This window comes from Gavia stellata, chromosome 1, assembly GCF_030936135.1.
Source record: "Gavia stellata isolate bGavSte3 chromosome 1, bGavSte3.hap2, whole genome shotgun sequence".
Taxonomy (NCBI): Eukaryota; Metazoa; Chordata; class Aves; order Gaviiformes; family Gaviidae; genus Gavia; species Gavia stellata.
Window position 1 is genome coordinate 95,355,065 of NC_082594.1, and position 23,921 is coordinate 95,378,985.

The 23,921-nt window shown below is 36.2% G+C and overlaps 1 protein-coding gene across 5 annotated transcripts in view; it reads right to left on the reverse strand.

Annotated features, from left to right (window-relative positions):
* CASK (calcium/calmodulin dependent serine protein kinase) overlaps positions 1 to 23,921 on the reverse strand; it is a 220,299-nt gene that overhangs the window by 54,214 nt on the left and 142,164 nt on the right. For 3 of the 5 annotated variants that reach the window (XM_059816994.1, XM_059816864.1, XM_059816787.1), the window contains exons 11-12: positions 19,077 to 19,094; positions 10,594 to 10,715 (exon numbers count right to left, since the gene is read on the reverse strand). In XM_059816994.1, coding sequence (XP_059672977.1) covers positions 10,594 to 10,715; positions 19,077 to 19,094 — 140 coding nt within the window. The remainder of the gene's footprint in view (positions 1 to 10,593; positions 10,716 to 19,076; positions 19,095 to 23,921) is intronic. The other 2 variants (XM_059816928.1, XM_059816721.1) reach the window with 1 other exon arrangement.

Consider the following 23,921-nt stretch of genomic DNA (forward strand, 5'->3'; position numbering starts at 1 on the left):
CCAATGAAGCTAAATGCCAACTGGAAAACGTTTAATAAATGTTAGCAGGTTGCTAATGACCACATTTCTGATGCATGCAGAGGATACTACATGTTTCTTAGTGGTTAATGCCTTAATACTGGACAAGGAGAAAATATATTAACTGATCTACTTCAAGAACTACTACAATAAAATTCCTTGACCCTTCAGTGACCAATGCTATACATGACAACAAACACTGCCTGTCAGATGTGGTCCTACTGAGTTGCCAGAACAGCATCTTAGTAAAGCACAAATGATCAAGGTTCACCCTCCTGAGGATGAATATAAAGTAAAGGACAGAAGGTGACAGATATGGTATCTGTTTTATTACGGTGTAACCCTGAAATGATTGTAGGCTTCCTTTCAGAGGGAAAACACATCCCCCAACCCCTAAGAAGTGCACAGTCAAAGGACTGTGTATGCATTGCCTTCGTAGTAATCCAAGGGGTAAAAAGGAACCCAGAAGGAAATCCTCCTCATTGCCTTCATAGGGTCTGTCTATTGGTAGTAATTTGGTTACATGACAATTGGACGGAAAGCATACAGCCCTTTGCCAGTGTTGGCAAAAACCAAAGATGCCAAGTGGCATTACATACTTTACCACTCAATATTTTATCATCTACATCTTGCACTGACATATTTTGTATGCTTGGAAATACCCGGGGAACCAGAAGGTTAAGGTATAGAGCACTGAAAAGGTTTTCCATTCTGTTATGCAGCTAAATGTTGGGATATCTGTTGTATCTATCTTTTGATCAAAACTTAAAAAAGCAAAAATATATCCTAGTTTAAATTCTCTCAATAGGTTACAAAACTGCAGGCAGTCATGAACTGTGGGGAAAACCACACAAAGTTCAATCTGAAAATAAGACTATACAAATCTGTGCAGCTCCATACACTAAATCCACTGTGCTTACGTATGTGGATGCAACCATTTTTTAACTGTAGTTCTTATATAGCTTGTTTGGACAAGCTGCAATTTTAGCTTTTAAAATGATACAGGAAATATTTCTACTTCTGTGTATTACACAGCACATTGCTTTTTACAGTCTTCACAGAACATCAAATATTTTCACAGTTTGTTCTAAACCAGTCTTTGACCTAATTTTATATTTTAAACTGATACAGTTAAAAGCAGATTCAAAGACACACTTATGCTTATGCTAGTTCCAACCACATGGTCAAGTGTCAAGACGTTCCGTAATATCTGACTTGTATGTTCTATTTCTTTGCAAGGGGCTAGCTAACTTTTTACCTCCAGCATACATGAGCTATGAACAAATTTTAGCTCTATTGTAGAACATATTCCTTTTTAGCAGAAACTACCATGTGCTATGCAGTTACTCTGTAATTTCAAAGCCTTCACACTTCAGACATAAAAGAGCTGAGAAAAGGACTATATCCTTACAAAATAAACTGCAGGGTGTATGCATTTTTTTTCCACAACTGTCCTTTTAAATTGTGCCTCTTGATTTGCTTCATATTTACCAAGAAGTCTTTTTTTTTTTTTAAAACTGTGTCACAGAAGTACTGATAATAAACAGTTATGCTACTCCTCAAAATCACACAAGACATTATTCCCTTCTATTTAATTTAGATTTAAGTAGACTGACTAAGATGTTTTCCTGCCTCCTCAAAGGAGGTGGGAACTCTTCAATTTCTGCTGCCATGAGCCGACTGCAGATATACAGGGTACCCTTCAGTCCTCCACTATACAAGACATCTTCAGTACGCCATCTAATCTTAGAATCATAGAACCATTTAGATTGGAAAAGACCTTTAAGATCATCAAGTCCAACCGTTAACCTAACACTGCTAAGTCCACCACTAAACCATGTCCCCAAGAGCCTCATCCATGTCTTTTAAAAACCTCCAGGGATGGTAACTCAACCACCTCCCTGGACAGCCTGTTCCAATGTCTGACAACACTTTCAGTGAAGAAATTTTTCCCAATATCCTTCCCTGGCGCAACTTGAGGCAGTTTCCTCTTGTTCTATCACTTGTCATTTGGCAGAAGAGACCAGCACCCACCTCTCTACATCCTCCTTTCAGGTGGTTGTAGAGAGCGATAAGGTCTCCCCTCAGCCTCCTCTTCTCCAGGCTAAACAACCCCAGCTCTTTCAACCACTCCTCATAAGACTTGTGCTCCAGACCCCTCACCAGCTTTGTTGCCCTTCTCTGGACACACTCCAGCACCTCAATGTCCTTCTTGTAGTGAGGGGCCCAAAACTGAACACAGTATTCGAGGTGCGGCCTCACCACCATGTGGCACACTTAGGGACATGGTTTACTGGTGGACTTGGCAGTGTTAGGTTAACAGTTGGACTTGATGATCTTAAAGGTCTTTTCCAACCTAAATGGTTCTATAAGCACGAGGGAAAACTAATCCCTCAACACAGGAAGGGCTATAAAAGGAGTTACGCTTCATGGACAACACCTTGATACACCTCACAGAACAGCCTTTGCCCCCGTCTTGTCCCCCCCGCCCCCTCAATATGGACTAATGACCTATAGCAGGAACTATAGACTCAGCTTAAGGCTAAAGAGGCTTCATTCCCAATTCTGTCAGTTGAATTAACTCTTAAGGGTTAGATCACCATCTCGAAGAAAAGGATGGTAATGACCATGAACCTCATTCCAGGGGGACATAGGATCCATATAAAACTAGTTAAACCCACAATGATTACAGAAGGTTGGCAAAGGACACACCTTCTCACCTGCTTTGTGACACTGAGCATATCTTGCACCAGAAGGTGCCTGTGTTGGAGTTACAACCATTTTTATTTCTCCTTATCCATGTAAATTTTTTGTAATGATATACTGAGAATAAAAATATACTGCAATGAGCTCATTAGTACAAAGAACAGTCAACATGTACCAGCCAACTACTTGAGTAACTGGAAGTAGGAGGCAGTGAGGCCTGCCTGACTTCAAAGATAGAAGCATAGCTTACTGGGCTGTTACTACATCGCCTTTGGGTATTTTAATGTAAATTGTGTAGACTGAAATATCATTCTGAAGAAAGCTCCCAGCACCAAGAAAGCGGAAGTGTTATTCAAGATTTGTTGGCTGCATCCCAGGTGCTGTAGCATTTCTTTATTTTTGTCATTTCTCAGAGTAAGTCCCAAGCTCCTGGAGAAATAATGAATCTGAAGTTTTATAAGGAATAAAAACCCCAACAGGTAGCCCTTATGGTAAAAAAGGAAGTGAAACTAATGTGAACTACACTCAACATAAAAAGAAATGAAGAAAATGTAGAAAGTCCAATATGAAAATGATCCTCTTTACCTCAAAACAGTATCAGTGAAGTTTATTAAATGTTCTACAAGTGCCAGGAATGTAATTCTTGTGTTCTTTGACAGATCAGGGCCCAGTAACATAAAAATCCACTGTAATAAAGGGAATTCTTAATTCTACATACTAAAAAATGTCTATGGATTTATGCTTTTGGGGTAACATACATTGGTGCACACAGACACACATACACATATGCACTTGCGAAGACACTCACAATGGCACACCACTGACACAGGGAAGATGACATTAGGCCAAGAGGAATGGGCTAAATAGTACAATTCTCATTTAAAGTACATACTTTATTAAGCTGAATTTCACTTGATTCACCACATCAGTACTATGCTTATGAATACTCAGAAATGACAGAACATTAGTTAGAAAGAAAACAGGTTAAGTGCAACAAAGCAACTATCACAGTGTCATGCAATCCAACACAGAATTTTGCATTGCTGGAAAGTGGTGGATACATACATTTCTCAAAAAGGAATCTTAATCAATATAAAAGTTACTGTTAGTTCTTATTTGTATTCGTCTTGTGTTTAAGAGACCAAGTCACATATCAGTGTTATATAAGATATTATAAAAACATGGAACAAAAATGGTTTCTGCTAAGCAGACTAAATACAAGACAAATTTTCTATATAAATTTGTAAGACAAACAGGAAGAACAAGAAAACAATGAGATGATGCTGACTAGCACAGTGATCTACATATCCCAGGAACACAGAAAATGAAATGCAAAGGTATGAAGGAAGTAGAAAATGGAAGGTATTTTAGAGAATGATTATGAAATAAAGCAGAAAAAATTCTAGAATAGCCTCTGCTTTTAGTGTTCTTTCAGATATAGCCTTCCAGAGAAGTTACCTTTTAGAGAAAAAGCATACTGCACTGGTGATGAGGATCCAGCCCACTTGCTCAAGGAATTCTTCAAGCAGTTCTCCCTAAGGTTTGGTCAATGTTCTTCTACAGTACTTGGGAAAGGAGTTTCCATTGCAGTGTGAGAGACAGTCCCTCCCACTCCCTGGGGCTAAGCATGCTGCCTCTGCTGGACTGGGATAAAAGCCAGATTTCGTTCCCCAAATAGCAAGGTGCTTTCCTGCCAACATAGTTTTTCTTTTTTTTTTAACAAATATTTTCCATTTGCTTTTGTCTTACAAACATATCAATTAAAGAATAATTAAAAATAGGAAAAAAAGGTGTTTTAAAAATGAGAAAGGATTATTTTACATAAGCATAACACATTCTGAGGGAGTTTAGCAAGATTTCTAGCACACATACACCTTCTGATCTGTTTTTGCAAAAGAAATGCATTCATGTTTCACTAAAACATGTTCTACTTACTAGTTTTAACATAATCAATATTCAAGAGGGTAAGGACCAATGTTGATCCAAAAAAATTGAACCATACTATGCGATTCACACAGACAGCCATTCTTATTCAAATAAAAACATAGAAAAATTAGATGATTCATGAAAATATTTCAGCTTTTTATACACAGCTCCTGGTTTTACTTTCTTTTCCATATCATATGATAGATATTCCACCAGTCTATTCATGATTTAAAAGAAAAGAAAGGAAAAACGAAATGATATCATCCTGAAAATAGAAATCAAAATGTCTCTTGCTTTGTTTTTTTCCAAAGGATATAATAGAATTGTTAAATTAATACATTTTGCTCAGAAAAGAGCAAATCAGGGATAAATGTATGAAGAGTTTAAAACATTTTCAAATAGAGAACTATAGTATCAGCATGGCTGGACACCGCTGAATAACTGATACTTTTACAAAAGTTGTTCAAATCTACCGTGCCAACATCTAACATTGAGAGGGTAAACAGAAAAAAATCAAAACAAATCCAGTAGAAAGCTTTAGCCAACCATGTAAGAGGCTAAACAGAGGTCCTAACAACATTCTTTCTAGCAAAGGAGAAAATATCTTTCCCTAAAAGTCTGGACTTGTGGACCAAATCTGTTTGAATGACTGAGTTCAAAAGAAATACCAAGGGAACTCTGAAGTGTGCATGGATGCATGTTCCTTTGAAACATTACCATTAGCAGCAAAGGATAACAGACATAAAAGCGAGATTCTCCTGAAAAATCAGTATGCCTTAAATATATGCACTATGAATATAAATTAAACTCTAAAGGGAAGAAGTGGCTACACATATACATATGATACATATAACTACTCAAAAATTTATTTAATCTCATTTAGTTAAAACTGTGCATGTGTAATGCATTATGCCAGCAAAAGGTAAAATAAACTGTCTTCAAAGTTCATAACACGTCTATCGCAGCTATACTTGCAGAAATAAAAACACTTACCTTAACGATTCCATCTATGAAAATAATGTAACAAAATTCTTAAAATAACAGCCAAAAGATATCAGCCCAGAGAACTATCTGACTCAGGACAGACAGAGGCAGACAAAGCCAGTAGCATAGAGAGGCCCCAGTCACACAAAAGCTGATATTGTTCTCCTGCAGAGCGAAAACCCCACTTGTAAATTGAATGACATCTGCATTCAGAATCACCCACAGAAAGAGTCCCTGGAGAGGTGTCCAAACTACTTGACTCAACAGGAGAAAGATTTCTCTTGTCTCCTTCAATGTAGGCAGCTGCATAAAATAGCAGCTTCTGGTTTTACTTTTTAGCAAACCTGGATTCCTTTGATGCACCGATAGAGATGAAACACAATGTGTAAAGATCTTCCCCATTAGGCACAGCCTTGAAGCCCAGTACACTTTTCAAAACAAATAATTGTTAAAGTAAAATCTTTTGTCATGATACAGAAAATAGCCAAATGCCAATGTCTCAAAAATTAGTAACCTCTTCATATTTATTTCCAACTTCTTTTATCAGTACTGCTGACACAAGACAGCAATGCCTCCCAGGATTTCTTTCATGGAAGTCAATAAAAAAATCTTAATCAAAGCATTTGACAAAGCTTCTAAAAATCTGTCAGTGGTAATAAAAAGCTGCTTCATTACTTAAATTTAGCTCTGTTTTTCCACAAAGTTATTTATATTCTTTACTTAACTTCATTACATTTTTAATTATCTAAATCGGATACCAGAATGAAAAAATATATAAAGCTTTATATAGGCATAAACCCAGACAGTTCTAAGTCACACAAAGGAATGTCCTACAGCATTCACCAAAATTTTGATCATCATATTTCTAACAGAAGTGAGAAAAAAATAGAATCTCTCCAACCCAAAGTTACTCTTACTTTACAAGAAAGATCAATTATTAAACAATAGATTTTTTCTTAGGTAGTGAATATTTCTAAACGGTTGTTTCTTTTCTTTACTCTCCTCAGTAAACAAAATTAAATTTTTAATAATGAATTGTGTAACTTTTGTACAGGAAAAAAACACTCAACACAATGGAGAGATTCTGTAAAATTATGAAAAAAATCACACAGTGAAACCATTCAATAAGCCCACAACAGGATATGCTGGTGTATTACAGGATTCGTCCCAGAGTGAATATAAATTACTGTGTAAGTACTTGGCACCTTTCTCCCCTTGTTTTGAACAGCTTTGGCACCCAAATAAAGTGGAACAGAGTCTTATGATAGCTATCTAAACAGACATACATAAATGAATCAATTAGAAACAATCAATGGGATGGTAGGAACCCTGCCTTCTATGACCTTCAGAGGTGCCTGTCCTCATAACACCTAAGTTAATGAATTACTGAGAAAGATGACTTCTATTTCGTGATCTGTATTACCTGAAGAAACAACAAGTGGGCAACTTGTAACAAACACAAAGACTGTCCTTACTTTTTTTTGCTTTCAGAAAAAGAGTTAGTTCAGAAGCAAAAGAAGGTATTTCAGCAGCAGGAGTGAACTATCATCATGTGCCTAATCTAAAAATAAGGATAACTCTTGAGAAAGAGTAGGAACGTGAGAACAATTTTAACTGTGGAAAAAGGCCAAGGAAGAGGAACAGTAGTTTTAATGCAAAGTGACAGCCACAACTTCACAACAGATTATAAAATTCCTACTTGGTGAAATATAATGCTTTACAGGTGACTTGTTCTGGTGGCCTCATTAACCCCAAATACTCTGAGCGGAATAAACAGTTTCCCTCACAGAACTTCATCCAAGTACAACTGATGATTTTTGCAGAGTTCTGAGAGAAACTGGAATAGTATCAATACATAAACAGAAATCAATCTCCCAGATTCAAGTTACTGAAATGAAAAAGCTACCCTTTCAAATCATATTGTCTGTGACTTGCTTCAGTCTTTCAAATACGTATTTCAAGACATTGCAATCTTTTAGAATTTTATTTTGTATTATTCTAATCAAAGTATCTTTGTGAAGATACTATCATCCCCCTTCCACATAGCATAAGAAACCAAAAATGCTTTTTGATAGTGTTTTGTTTTCACAAATACGTTATTATAGTGTGCATTTAAATGGATTCCTTTCTGTCTAAGAGAATAACCATGACTTTTAAAAAACGAATGGCAAAATGGCATGAATTCATTGCAGTTTTTTCTTGTTTAAAAGGCTACAGCAGACCATTACAGAAATATTAGATCATTAGTGGAACCAGACTGGTACTGTAAAGAACAGAAAAAAGCAAAAGCATTGCAGAAGTGTGAGTTAATGACTGGTAGACCTGTCATACAGCAAAATACTTCAGCTAAGGCCATCTGGTTTACCAAAGCCCAAAAGTTATATGACAACATAATAATGGTTAATAGATATCTAAAACCTTCCCGCATGAGTGACACAGGTGTTTTTGACACTTATGTTATTCTCTTCCTGTCCAGATTTTTATTTCTCATTCATATTATCTGATCACCTTTCGATAATGCAGCATGCAATATAAAAAGACAGAGCAATTTATGCATCTGGAACACAAGCTAGATGAACTTACAACGGGGAAAAAAGATTCATATTTTAATTCAAATTGCAAGATCAGTTGTTGGAGATGCAATTCAAGAAAGTCATTAGCTTCTAATCCTGTCTTCCTGCATGCTTCATGTATTTCTATCCAATGACAGGTTAATGTAAAATGTATGAACAGTTATCAAGAACAAACATTAGAACTGTAGAATCTTGTGCCAGAGCAATGCTCCCCTCACTTAACAGCTAACTATCTCTGGTTCCTGGAGTCATATGGGCAGCTACGTTGTGGGGAAGCTTTACCAGATGGCTTATGTTCCCATATAGGCCAGTTCTGAACCCTGCAGCTGGGTCCTCTTCCAGAAGGAAATATGTGTGGATTTGAATCCTTTAAAGTTGAAGGATGCATAGAACCCAGGTGGCCCACTATTCACCAATTGCTAAACAAATTGTAGGAAATGTACAAATCATCTACTGCATTTTAAAGAGTTTGTACACCAGAGGAACTATGGCACCATTTACATTCAGATCATACCCCCGCAAAGCTGCATAGAGGAGCTAAAGCATTCAACAATTTTTCAGAAACTCTTTAAAGTTTCTACAACCATAATCATCTACCTGCAGATCAGATAGCTGGAATGACTCCTACTCCTGTGTGTCTTTCACTGGCTAAAAAGCATAGACATCTTGTTAGATTTGCAATATTCACTGAGGTATCCAAGTTGTTAAATTTAAGACATAGTAATAAAATGGTCATCATCTATATGGTCACATGAGCATTTTGGTTTGATTCAGAAGTGCATTTTTGAAATTAATCTTCTGATTATGCCCACCTACCATTCTTTGGTTTTCATTTTACAGTGTTACCAGAGCATATTTACTCTCAAATGACACTAAAATAGAAAATGCTGCTCACCTACCAGTGGTTATTCAGTCCATAGGGCTGCCATATAGCTAGTATAAAGTAAAAGCCATCAACATACTCAGAATTTTCGACACTGGGTCCTCAGTGTCAACTGCTTTGCTCTACAGATGTGCTATTGTTATGTTGTAGTACTTGCTAATGTGGACATAGCCTATGCCTCTGTGGATTTGGTTCCATTGTGACTTTTTTCTCAGTAGAATGGGTAGATTGCTTCAGAAAAAGTTTGTCTTGCCTGAAAGCAAGTCCTCTGTCTTCAACATGAGGTACCAACATACCCCAGAAAAAAAATCAGGGAAAGTTTTTTCTGCTTCTTTTTGACATTTAATTTAGACCCCAATACTGTGTAGACACAGAAATCAATGACAGCATGATATGCTTTTGAATTTGTCCTTCAATGAGGGTCTTGGCACTCAATGTGAGGGATGGAGTGTAAGCCTGCAGTGATGCTGAAGGTCCCTGTTTTTGCAGAGTGTTGAAGTTCAGCAAATACTTCTACCTCACAACTATACATATGTTTCCCCAAATTCCCACCATTTTGGAGAAAGTACAATGTATTTGTTTGTTAGGCCTTCTGGGTTAAAAAACTATTGGGAAATATAAACAGGATTTCTGCATGTGACAAGATAGCACGAAACGTTGAAAACAGGAAGTCCTCAAGGCACAGAAAGATAAGTAGCGTGCAAGCATTTTTCTCTCAAACACCAGACTACTTGCTTTTCAAAATAATTTTTGCAAAATAGAGCACTTCAGTTTTCTGGAAGAAAAAAAATAAAAATCTATGAACCACCTGATATCACAGTTGATCTGTATGTGTAGCCGGACAGTGAGCTATGCTTACAGATAGACAGTGAAGAAACGTGAACCAGATCCTGATTACGCCTACCAGGAGCCACTAACCTGTATCTTCCAGCTTTGTAATTTTTCCACAGTTTCTCGTGGAACACCCACTGCTGTCTTATGGAGAAATAGCTCTCATGAACCACAGAATAATATAGATTTAAATGACTGGGCCTATTACATACTGTGTTCAAGAATAGGACAGAAAGAAGCATACCTAGGTGTTTCACAGAAAAAATGTCATACTTGTAGGAATATCCATAGAACTGGTCTAAGATTATTACATTACTTAAAAATTGTAAAAAAAGGAATTAATCTGTACAGTTATAAAGTTACAATTCACATTTAAAATAAAAACTAAAATCCAGCCCTTATCAAAAGAAAAAAGCCTATTCTGATAAATTATTTTAAAGCAAAGCTATTAATTCAAACCAAGTCATCAACCACTTACATATTCTAAAATATTCTGTATGTACAGTCCTAAAATGTATTTTTGTGTAAAGTGGTAGTTGATTGCTACATTCCAAACTTAAATAAATTCACTTTGGTATGAAACAAATAAAGATAAGATATTCGGGATAAAATAAAATATCCAATGAACAACAGATACAGAAATGCATTCAAGTTGTATCAAAGAAAACTTACATCTAGTAGTGTGTGAAGATGCTGATCCTGGAATACACTGTGAAGAAAATCTAAATCTTTTTCGCTGCAGTCTGTAAGTGCATGAATTTCTTCCAGGCTGTCTAGCACCTGTGAGACTGCTCCTATGGGGCAATAAATAGAAAAAAAAGAAAGAATGAAAATCAATAAAGCAAAGACTCACGGTAAACTGAACTTTGGAAAAGGAAACTTTCACTTCATCTGATACAACTGAAACAGGAACTTTAAAAAGCTGGAGTTTTTACAGAAAAACTCACTGAATAAACTTTACATATATCAACAGTGCCCATATATAGTGTAATTATACATAAGGAATGGTTTAACTGAAGAGAGGTTAAAACCTGTTTCTATTAAGCTTAGCTTTGTTCTATTTTAGCCTGGTTTCCAATGATGTCTTACAAAGTTACTTGGATTATCTGCCCGACTGCCTGTCCTCACCATTCTCACCCCATCCTTCTCTTTTTTTCACTTTTTGAACTGCTGGCCAATTTCAAATACATATTCCAAATCAGTAAAAATTTGAAAGAACCAATGGTCTCTCAAATTCTTTTAAAATCAGCATCTGGATAGAGGAGGGAAGAGAGTGAAAGACCTGACTGCTGTGTCCTCTGGAGGAGAAAAAAAGGCTTTAACATGAGCTTTGGTTTTTGTTCTGTTTGTTCTGCTTGCCTGGTTATCTCAGACCCAGTTATAGCACTTGCTGCCTTTTGACCAGTGGATTGTTTTGGGTCATAGGAAGATGGGGATGATTTTTATATGGTGTAAGGGTGAAAAGAGAAATGAGGGATATGGGGACAAAAAAAGGAGAAACAAGAGGTATTATGGAAGGTGGAAGTCCATGAGGAGAGTTGAACTCACAGCAGGGGAGGATACAGAAACACAACACAAATCCATAGTAAACCAGCTCATATTGGTTCCTTGTGGAACAACTTGTTTTAAAAATCAGGTATCAGTGGTGGCTGCCACTTGTGTGCATTACTAGAATGCTAACTCTGGCTTATCTAAACACCCACAGCCCATGTGTTCAGTTTTTCCACAGTGGTATAAGCATCTGGAAAGATGGTAGCATATCCATCATTAGTCTGCAGAAATGCTGGTGTCTGACAGTGAACTGCTGAATGCTTTTTCATAAATAAATTCTTAATTCTGGATACAGAATTCTACACATTCTGTATTTCACTAATTTCTCCTTAATATGTTTATTCTGTTTACTTATTCATTTGTCAGTGTCCTTTTGTCAAGATACAAAATATCTAAAAATTTGCTATATTTCCTGAAATTCCGTTCTCCACTGTACGAATAATTCTTACCAGCCTTCCTTAACTCAAGCCCTTTTGTAATGTACTACATTTCCAGAATGTAATTAAAAATAACCCAACCCCCTCTTAACGACACAAGGAAACAAGTTAAATTCACTTATTTCTCTGAAAACCTTGAAAAACTGGAATAAACATAACAAAATACACAAAAACTGTTATACAAGACTTGTGACCTCATGGCTTAGAAGGATGAGTAAGTTACAAGTCTAGAAACTCTTACATCACATTTAGTACAAATCCCAGCCTAGGATTCTCCTCACAGCTCCTTGTACACCAAGGTTAAGGACCACAATATTCCCTTCACTCACAACTCACGGCTCAGGAGCAGTAAGACTTCTTAGTCCTCCCCCATTAAATGTGTCTGACTACTTATTTTCAGCTGATGTATTAATTTAAGTTATGTTCCTTTAAAAAAGTGGTGGCTGGTCAGCAAATAAAACTAATGGTTTGCCTTATTATAGTTGCTGTGCATGGGGTCACGTGCACTGAAGAAGAGAAAAAACTGCTCTGTCTTTGATAATGAATAAGCATGCTCAGCTGAAAGGAACTGTCCATATTCCTCTGCCTGCACCACAGCTTCCACACTGGGAGACGCAGAAGGAAACCTGAGAAAATACAGGGACTGGGAATCTGCTGGTAAGAGCATGGAGAGATCACAGCTAAACCTCAAAGGCAAGGAAGAAAAACAATACCTACGGACCCAAAAGGGACTGTGCTGAGTTTCTTTTAACATTTTCAGTATGTTAAGGATTGATGAACTTAGAGATCCTCAAGCCTGAAGGAAAGTGCTTGACCTTCCAGGATGCAGTTGGCAGAAGGAAATCTATTAGAATTCTCTTTCACTTCTATTCTTGTCATGCTCAGAGTTTAAATTATTTTCTTTTCTAGCAAAACTTCACTTTCTGGGTTCAAAGCCCTTTCTGTGTATTTGGAGTGTTTACTTTAAGGAAAAATCAAGAGAAGATTCACTTCAGAGGCTTGGATATCTTAAGAGTCTCTAATACTGCTCAATGTTGCTCATAACCACTAAAACTTGAGCCAAAACCAGAACCAATGAGGAGTATGTTCAAAGTTGTCTGCAGTGCTGCATTATTGTGAAACACTGAATGCTCTGGACCACCACATTATTCATTTGGCAGTATTATTTACTGTGGGAATTTTATTTTGTGGAATACTTTGAGTTCTTTCAAATAGAAATAAAAGTTACTAGTTTTTAATATTTGCATCTCATCAACCTTTTGAATATCTGGGAATTCCATAACATTAAAGCTTTGTTCATTAGGTCTTTTTTCTCCTGCCCATTGGTCGCATTGAAGAGATGGCTGTAAAAGAAAGTTTCCAAGAATATTCTTAACAAATTTGATGAGAAGTTCTGACAGTGACTTTTGCTAATCCCTCAAAATCACAGTTCTACCTTATGGGTTTTTTTACCTACAGTCTTATGCTTTATCTACTGCCATGGCCTTCACGCATTTACAAATAACATGCACCTATCTGCATGAGAAAATGGCAGAGTAGCAATATACTGACAGCATGTTATTGCATAAAAAGTGATAGAACAATTCTACAGGCATTTTTGTGAACATCTAAACTCTGTTACAGACATCTGTTTGAAAGCCTAAGAGTACTTTTCCAAAGAGTTTTAAATTCAGATAAAAGATACTACATAAAACAAAATTAACCAACCTTTATAGCACACTTGTCCCTAAGAAGATTCATATTCTATCATATTAAAGCTAAATTTCTAACCTTTGGGGAAAGTGTAAAAGCACTCAATATTTATAATTAAAGCTTGTATCCTCTAGAAATAGGATGTAACGTCTTTTCATCATTGCAAATGCACCCATGTTAGCCTCAGCATAGATGATAAAGGAAGGACTTAAGTGAGGTATTATACAGTCATACAATCTAAAATTTCAGATTTCTCATGGTCTGTAGCAGTTACAGACAGAATCTAGAAATACAAAAATTAGAATGATGCATAAATATTAGGAAGCCGGAAAAAAAGGAAGTTCACTAACTTGACTGGCTTTGTTTGTTTGTTTTTTAAGACTCCCTAAAGTAAACTTTGTTAGAAAATGCTGCTTACTGCCACGGAACTTTCAAGTAGCCCGAACCACTTAGGTGAGATGAATCTCACCCTGCACCTTAAGTTACTATAAAAATATATATACATGATTGCGCAGAAAAGGTTTTAATTCCAGTGATACAAGTAGAAGACTCTTCTCCACAGTAATAGGAACAAAATCTACACCAAACACAGTTCTGTGAGAAGACTGTGGTAACTGTGGATCCTACTGTAACTGCACATATGTTCTCAGTGTGCAAATCAGCAGTGATATTCTGGGCTATGCACACAACCTTGTCTTTCTTGTATTCCCACAAGACTACATAAGAAAGGATGGCTGCAACTATTCCGTTTCCTTGGGGCTGACAGCTCTGAAAAGTTGAAAACTATGGGCTCTCACTATATTTAAAAAAAAAAAAGTCAGAATGATTATGACAGTCTTCTGCAGTCAGTACTACTACAGGAAATGTTTTTATAGTTAGTGGAATGACTTCTTAAAGATGATACCAAATTGCTTCTAGGAAGATGGAGATCAACTGAGTAGCTTTCTGCCTACTAAGGCAGATCTATTTATTTGTCAGTTAGACATATTTGCTTTACAAGGCAATAACCTGGGATTATTTCTTCACCCAGTGCGTAGTCAAAATTGTCATAGGCATTTCCTGCAAGTTCTGTTACCTCATTTATGGACATGGTCATTCAGAAATAGTTCTCTCAGAGCTGAATTCTATCTCTAGAGTCTTTGTAGTTCTCATACAGTGCCCTTAATACCACCTGAAGTTGGTATGGACACTGGTTCATCAAGTTGCAAGTAGACAAAGCTTTGGTAAAACAGAATGCTGATATTACATCCTGGCATCTAGCTATTCTAATCTGGAACAGGCAGTTTGCCTAGAGAAACTGAACCTTAGAGGTAGGTAGGAGTTGCTTACTTCTCCCAGAAGAGGAGAGAAGAGAATAAAAGATAATAAAACAGAACAAAAGAAAAATCTTTAGAATACTATTCCAAGAATTTTCTACATATTCTCCAACAGTAATATGTCTCCACCACAAAACATCCCGAAAGTTTGCTTTTCTGAGGCTCAGCAAACAAGGCAGGTAGAACTGACTTCCTCTCTTATGCAGCAGGCAGTACAGAGAATTACTAGCTTCTTTTCATGCAGCAGTGATCTGTGACAGCGTATGACTAAAAGAGTGTTCAGGTAAAAAGACAGGTCTTGCTGCAAAACACAAAGACCACATTCTGACTACAAACACATTCTGAGAAAGGGTAAAAGAATTCTTTGTTTTATTTTTTTAATATTGAAGATTACAAATGCCCATTTAAGTCTTGGTCAGCCATAAACCCTCTTCTGAACAATGAAAACTTGTTAGAGGAAGCCTGACCTTGTTTAAACACGAAACTATAAAACCATGACCTTTTTGCAAGTCTCCTTCAACTAGTATTCCAGGAAATGACTCTGCAGAAGACCTTACAACAGCCATTATAATAATAACTTATTTGTAGAACTGTATAAGATTAAGTTCCTGACACCAACCACTCATTTTAAGCCTGTTCATTCTTATAAACTACCTTAATTCGGATTGGCTTTTCAACTATTCTATATGTTGTATAAATAGGTAAGTAACTATGGCTTGAAGATTTTACAGTGGTTTTTAAATGACTAACCAAGCTTAGCTGCTATTTGCAATTTCTGTATATATCACAATTCAGTCCTTCTGCCAGTCAATCTACAATCAACACAAGCTGATTTCTCCCAGCTTCATCTCTTGGCTGCCGCCTTGTGTGCAGCTGCTGGAGATGAAATTAAAAAACAATCCTGGCTCTCAAAGAACAGGCATTTCAGAAGGTAGGATTTACATTTCACTTTGTTTATGAAGAGGTCTGAGGCTAGCACGTACAGCAAGGACAGAAACAAAACCATCAGATATTGTTAGATTTTAGAGAGATCAAATATTAGAATCACTAAATGAAGTCACTGGATACAATCTCATAAAAAACAAGCATGGGCATTATTCTAAAGTACAGTTATCAGAAAAAAAAATCATATGAATATTGTGACATTCTGATAGAGCACATCTGGTGAAGTGACAATGAGATGATTTTTACCAACTCTGTAATGTGAGATTCAAGTTTCATGGATTTTTTTTTTATTTTTCACATATGACAAATAAAACAAACATTCTTTGCTTCTGCTTTAAGACTCCAGCAACACTTATACCTTTAAATGACCTATTTAGTGATAACTGTGTAAATCAGTGCCTCCAGTAGTTTTGTTTTGCTAGCATCTAATTACGATACCCTAAAAACACAAGGCATAAATGTTTAACACGTTAGGTAATTAAGCACTACATCAAAATGCTGTGGAAATGAAGGGGTGTCTGTCAGCTGAGGTTTTCAAATCACAATCACATACACATTTAAAACTGTTCACTTTAGCCAAACATGAAAGTCTAAGCTCAATATCAGCATAATTATAAAACACTATGCCCATGTTATATACAAGGCCAGGTTTGCCTTAGTAGCAGTGGACAGGAGTTAAAAATGTGTAAGAAAGAACACCTCTGTTTCCTGTTGGTCCTGTAAAGAAAATACTAAACATATGCTGTTCCCATTAAAGGCGAGAAAAGAATCTTTTACAGACATGGGACCTTTCCACTACTTGTGCTGATGTAACTTCTTAGATGAAGAGAAAGCCAGCTGAGGATCAGATGCTCTTCATCACTTTAAACTGCATCTGCAAGAATCACTGGATTTGAGATGCCTCTAACCTCACACAGTAATTTGTTGCTCTTTGCTGTTTACTATATTCCAGAGCAACTACCTCTGTAAGGACAGGTGACAGCCAAAGCATGTGTATATATATGCCTATAATAGTTTTAAATAAGGTGGGAGATACATGTTTCACATATATACACAACAGTGTAATTAAAACAAAAGGTAAGTAAGAACACTATCCTCCTCAAATTTGAGCTATATAGTGTTTAATTACTTCTTCCTTCTTGGACAGAAACCAAACAGCCAAGTTTAGACATTCTTTAAATTTACAAATAAGCTCCTACATGCATGCAGTTCTGTGAATGCTACTAGGAAGCAATTAAGACAGTAATGATACATATGCACTATATATTTATGTATTTATGTATTTTTTTATATATATATGTGTGTGTATATATATATAAAAACAATCAGGAAGAGTCTAGGGAGAGAACTAGAAAGATAGAGGTTATGGAGACTACAGTGAAACTGCAGAAAGAAGGCAGTTTGTGTGATGGAAGGGTATTGGGATTTACAACTATATTAAAGAAGATAAGACTACCTATGGAATACAAGAAGGGAAGGAAAGACATGTAAAAGTCAGAGAAGAAAACCAAAGGGACAGAAAAACAGGGAGAAAGTGGAAAAGACCAAAGAAAGAAAAAAGAAAGAGGAAGAAAAAAAAAGAGAAAACAAGAGATGAAGTGTTCCCAAACACAAGCAAGAATGCAGAGGAGAGTACTGTATATGGAAATACAAAAATGGAGGGGGTGAGGGGAGAGAGGGAAGCGGGGCGGGTGGGAGAAACTGATACTTGATTTTGAAGATAGTCTTCGTTTTATTCTGCACACACAGGGGCACTGTGTGTATGCATGTCTCCAGCTTTCTCCTGTCTCCATACTTGGGACCTTTACGCGAAGTTTTTCAATTCCTTTTCCCTGTTATCTCTCACTGTAAAACTAGCCACAAATATGACAGAAGGCAGTCTAGTGTGGTGGTAAAGAAATATGTAATGAGAAGGTATTGTTTTTCAGTCCAGACCTGCATATTACAAGTAGCACACTCACATTCAACTAAACAAATAACTATTTTAACAAATGAATGCCCTTCACTATTACTTCCTTAGATACTTTCTTCCTCATTGCAAAATTATATGGAGACCCTCTTCTGACCAGTATGAGGGCAGCACATCCTATCAGTCAGTAAGTTTACTGAAGAAAGTCTCTATGTACAAACAAAACCCAAAAATCAGTGGCAGAGGCTCTGTATGTGGTGTCTTTTCTCCCTACAACTGTATAAAAATAATACCGTCGTGAAACTTTTATATAAAACTCCACTGAGTTCTCACTCTCACATTACAGTACAGGCATTCTGAGATGGGGAAATAGGAGGACAAGGAACAACATCTCCAACAACCGCTAAGATCAAAAGAATGAACCAAACAACAACAAAATCCATGACTTTTATCAGAAATGAAGACATGGACATATGTCTTGCTGCCCTGACCTAAGACAGAAGAAGAACTGTTAGCCTACAAATCTTAAAATGCTAGAGAAACCCCCCACCTTTTATAGCCTGTATTTTGAGATGCTGAGTTTGTTGGTTTTGAAATGGTTGCGGTTTGTATCAAAGGGTCTAGAATTTCAACACCTTCTGTTCTGTCTAGTACAGTCTGCACATTTTAGAAGTGCTTGCGCTTTCAGTCTCTCATGAAGTGTGCAACTAACTTGCAGCAGAATCTCCTCCATACATGTTAATAATATTCCTTCATTAAGGTGACACATATTGGATAGTTATTTAAATCAGGTGTATGCATATACATAATGCATATGCATATATCATGTATCACATTGACACAGAATGATCAAGGAAGTTCATGCAAGGGTATTGCAAGAAAATAAAATATGACTAAGATTACAGTATATGTTTAGTGTTAGGAGAAAAAAGCCCCTTAGTCCATAAAAACATCAATTTTGGAACTAAAATACAAACCCAAACCATTTTACCCTTTATTAATTTAGTGAAAATGAAATTTTATTTCAGCTGTGTTGCAAATATTGAAAAGAAAAAACCAGGTAATTTTAATACTGCCTCTAAAGTACAATCTTCAGAATTCCCTGGAAATCATATTACTTCTGGCTAATTGTACTTTCAAAGTTACAGAGAGATTTAGTCAAAAATATACAGGCTATTTTTGTTGAACAGGCAGTATTAAAATTGAAAATAGCAAAGAGAAGAAAAGAAAGCTGATTTTTAAACATGCAAAGACACACACCATAGCTGAATGACACGCCTTAAAGGAAAACAAAGGGATACCTACTTTCTGCTGCTAGAAGTCCTAGTAGGAGGGCAGCATTTGGACAAACAACAAACAGTATGAAGATTTCAGAACAAGCGATTTATAAAGCTGCAACCTAGCACACTAGTTTAGCCACAAAATAGTATGAACAAACTAACAAGAACCCCCCCTTTTTTTAATATGGTTTCTATGTGTGAAGCAAATGGGACTTGCAGACTGGGATGGGAGGAAAACAAACACTCGGCATTGGGAAGGTAGCACATGTACACAGTGTTAGGTATCTATAATACCAGACTTTTCCCAGCATTGATTAAACCATTTTAGAAAACTCACGGACAAAAAATGATTTCAAGTAAAAACATCGTAAGAGGTGAACTGACAAACTATTTCAAGATACTGCAGACAAAGCATAACATCCTATTAATTAATATATTTACTAACTAGAATTTAGCCATATTATATTGAAATAATTTTTTTTACAAAAGTTTCAGTGAGAACCATTATAAGAACCATTTAGAAATACAACCAGTTTATTATTGATTTTAATTAACAGTGAGACTTTATATACTTAAAAGTTTTTGTATTTAAATATACCAGAACAAAGATTAAATAGCTGAAAAGTGATAAAGATAATAATAGAGTATTGGAAACACTCATACTCATGATCTCAAAGCTGATAGTCAGTTATACCTGTAATACTAGATAAAGAATTAATAACAGTAAATTATAAGGTGAATGTAATTTTTTTTTTCAAACAGTCATACTTAAAAATGTTACACAAAACCCTTTGCAAATATTTACAAAATCAGTGGTAATTTTTGCATAACAACAGTATTTTATTTTTCTTCCTCATGTCATGAGACTGATCATTTTTAAGCTACGGGCTTATATTGCCCATATTTCATGGAATCTAAATCCCATGAAACTACTAACCACTCACTAACTTGTGAGTTAAGCTAGTTCCATGTATGTTGGAAACAGTGATCTTACAAATTGGCCATACGTTTGCTGTTTGATCCCACTCTAAAAGACTATCAGATTTAGCTTTTTTCCCATTATTATTTTCAAATTCGAAAATCAAGATCTCATACTGTTAAAATTTTCTTGTTTGATATGACAATAGATTCTAACAAGATGAAAAAGAATGACGATTTCAATTTACATATAGCAATCCTGAGACAAAACATCAAAATGCATTTCTAAAAATGCCATATGAAATTTGTGCCTTGCGGTTTGAGAAAACAAGCTAGAAACACTGATGTAGACTTAACGTGCCTGCTTTCTGTGCAATGCAAAAACATTGCTTCTGTATTCATCACCTTACACCATTACCACAGAGCTCAGAGAGCACATAAATGTTCAGGAAGTCCTGCAACAGTGCCATTTGTTAGCCTAGGCTAACTAAGTACATTTGGTCAGTCAGTCTGTTGTATGCTGCTCTACTTTCTCTGTGGTTAAACTGAAACACAGCATTATAAAATGCCTTACAGGAATTTAGAACTGTTTGCAGCAAAAAGCTACTCTGAAACCTGTTAGTCATGTTTCAGAATATGAGCACTATAAACCAAGCAGTTCAAGCAGGCATTATAGAGGAAAGTCCTTTAACCAAAAGGTAAGATTTGCTTTAATCTAAAAATTAGTTACGCAGTTTTCCAAAGGCTATGGACTATCCACTGGCTTAACTCTTTCAGAACTGCTGAGTCAGTGTTAATGTGGCTACGAAACGGTTTTTGGAAACACAAAGTTATAAAAAACCACTTCAATTTACTGGCTTTTCTAACTAAAAACCTAAAACATCCTGAATCTACTTAGAACTCCAAAGTAAACTAAATGGTCTTCCTGAATTCACTTCCCACGTCAAAAAGTCAAACAATTCCACAGCCTTTCTTTGGGCTGCCGCAGAATGGGGTGCTGAAGAAGCAAAAGGAGGAAAAATGAAAAGCTTTACACTGGTGATGTTCATTCTTCAGCCTGAGGCATTGTTATCAAAGCACTTGAAAATTATAACCCGTACTCTCCGTTAGGGGACAAATGGTCAGCATATGACACAAGAGAGGAAATCCTCTGCCTTGATCTAGTGTCCAATCAGGTGATAGGAGAGCCAGGGAGGGCGGGGGAGAGCGGAGGGAGTAGGATGCGGAAGGGTGGCAGAGAGCAAACTGATTGTGATTTCTCTAGCACCTAATTAATTTCATGGTCCACTTCAAATACTCTCTACTGGGCCAATTTTTCTCATGTGCCAGATTTAGCAATCAGCAGCCCTAAAGGCTAACTTCTGATTTATATTTGTTTCAGCATATTAAAAATATCCAAAACATTCACTGCCTTGGGAAATTGACATTTTACAATGTCTTGAAGACAGGCATCCTGAAAGCCAAATGTTTTACATTCTAGCAAAAAACATTTGCAAGACGCTTATCATTTCAGCTGTTTAGTGGCTTTACTAAAGAAGTTACTGAACACAATCTATCAGCAGTAAAGTAATATTTTAGTTTAATAAATATTTACCTAATTTTTCAAAACATTTTAAAAGCCTTTATCATACTCTCTCAAAATTCAGCAAGACTAACTTCTGCCACGTTACCAACAGAATGATAGCAGGATTAAGTTAAGTCCTTCAGAGGACAGTTGCTAATGAAAAGAGGAAATAGATCACCCAGAACAAGCTGTGGGAACCAAGAATTATTAACACACTCTGACAAATGAAAGGAAGATGTGTACAGAAAAATACCTGCTTGACTTTAAATGAAATTTATCTGTGTTCATTCCCATCTAATGTAGTTATGCAATTTGCTGACCCTTATTGGAAAGCTCTCTGACAAGAATATCCTTTGTGATTCTGCATCTAACAAAGTCATCTGACTTGCCACCTATAGTGACTTCATATCCCAGGCAATTACTCTGGTAGTATAAGAAGATGCTCAAAGGGTCCAGCAATCCCAGGTTCACTGAACTCTGAGGAAGAACACCTCTAGATTAATCTGCAAAAAAGACAGAACTAAAATTTTCTGTTTCTGTGTTTAGAAAGACCTGGAAGAGGACAGGATATACAATTTGCATAACCTAATAAGCATTTACATTTCTGCATCTTTATCTCAGTAGGAGTTCCACGTTTGCCCATTTCTAACAAATCATTTAATTTTAATAGTAAGCTTAATGAAATTTTATGGGAGGATTAAATAGGCAGCAACATCTAAAATATTAATCGCTCTTCATTAGAGTTTATGATCTGGAAAAACATTATGAGATGTTAGGAAGGAAACTTAAATAACCTTAAGATAGTCAAGTTTCTACTGCAATTCAAGAATTTTATGTCTAATTTCTATAAGCTAGTTCAGTTTAGAATCATCACAGGGGCCTATCTTTGCAAGCTAGAAATATCTGAGAACTTTATTAGTGTACTTCTGAAGAGGAAACAAAATAGATTTCTGTATCCAGCGATTTCAGAAGCTGAAAGTTGCAGTATCTTTTCTTGTAAGCCTCAGTGTTTATCCTGAGATATTAAATATTTTATCAGCTAATGTAGTTGGTCAAGGAAACATCATTAAAACTACCCACTTAGTATGGTTTCCTGATCACTGTGATCTCCCATCAGTGAGATCAACAATGTTATTTTAGAGAATAACTATGCTTTCCTGGAAAATCCAAGCTGTTATTTTCAGTTATTTCAGAGATGAACAGAAGATAACAGTGGATCCAGCACAGATATTCTATAGAATTTACATGTGTACTGGATTCATGTATTCTGTGAGCAGAAAAAATAGAACTTGTACCTTTGCTGTGTACTGATATCTGCAATTACATCATCCTATGAGGAAGACACATGCTCTGTTGATGTGAGACTGAAACTGGAAAGAGGAACTGCAGTTTTTAGATTAGGAAAGTTGCTATTGTCAATCATGTTGGTGGCCTATTCGTTTTATTGAAATGGGGGAAGTAGCTGGAAACAAAATTTCAAGTACTGCAAGTAATTCTGGGTGAAGTAAAACCAACTTATTCTTTCTTTAAAAGAATATATGAATCCTTACTTACAAGTACATCAAGTACTCAAAAGCTGGCTGCCTGAAGTTAAGCCATGAGGCTGTGATTACCCATTTGCAATAAATGATCTGAGATTTCCATTCACTTCTACGGAAATTATGAGCAGTGTGCATCTTTAAGGACAAAGCAATCTTTTAATTTAAGTATTCAAACTTGAATTCCAAGAAATGAAATTTAAGAATTTCAACAAAAAGAACTGCCCCCAATTCCTATATTAATAACACTGAAATAATTTATAAAAATTACTTGCTTATATGAAAGAGCAGAAAAGGAACAGTTAACATATGCAGCCAATAAGTAATTTTCTCAGCTATAAAAATATTGGGAAAGAGAATTATCACACAGCAGTTCAGCACATGTAATTAAGTTCCTGAAATGTCTTCTAGTAATGTCAGTGTTTAGCTGAAATACTCTGCCAGTACTATTTAGTTGTTTAGAAAAATAAAAGAGAGAGTCCTATTGGCCTTAGATTTTCCTTAAAAGTTCATTTAACTTGATCCTAAGTCCTAAATTTAGGTCAGATAGACCAACCCAGACTTTTGCACTGCAAATGTGAGTAATGTTATGTCAAAATTAAGATACATAACTATGACAGGACTGTGTTAGTATAGGGACTGCCAGGTTATTTAAATTCCTGAATATGGGCTGAAGACAAAAGGACTGCTTAGAGTAAGATCACTGTCCTGCCAAAGGCCTAGCTAAGTGATTACAGCACAGCAAAGGTATTATCGTCCCATTTGAAGTATGTTGGGAGGTCCTTGAAGTACATGTATTGTGTGTCTCTGAAGATTTGGGGTCTGGGTTATAGTATCAGAAATAATGTCC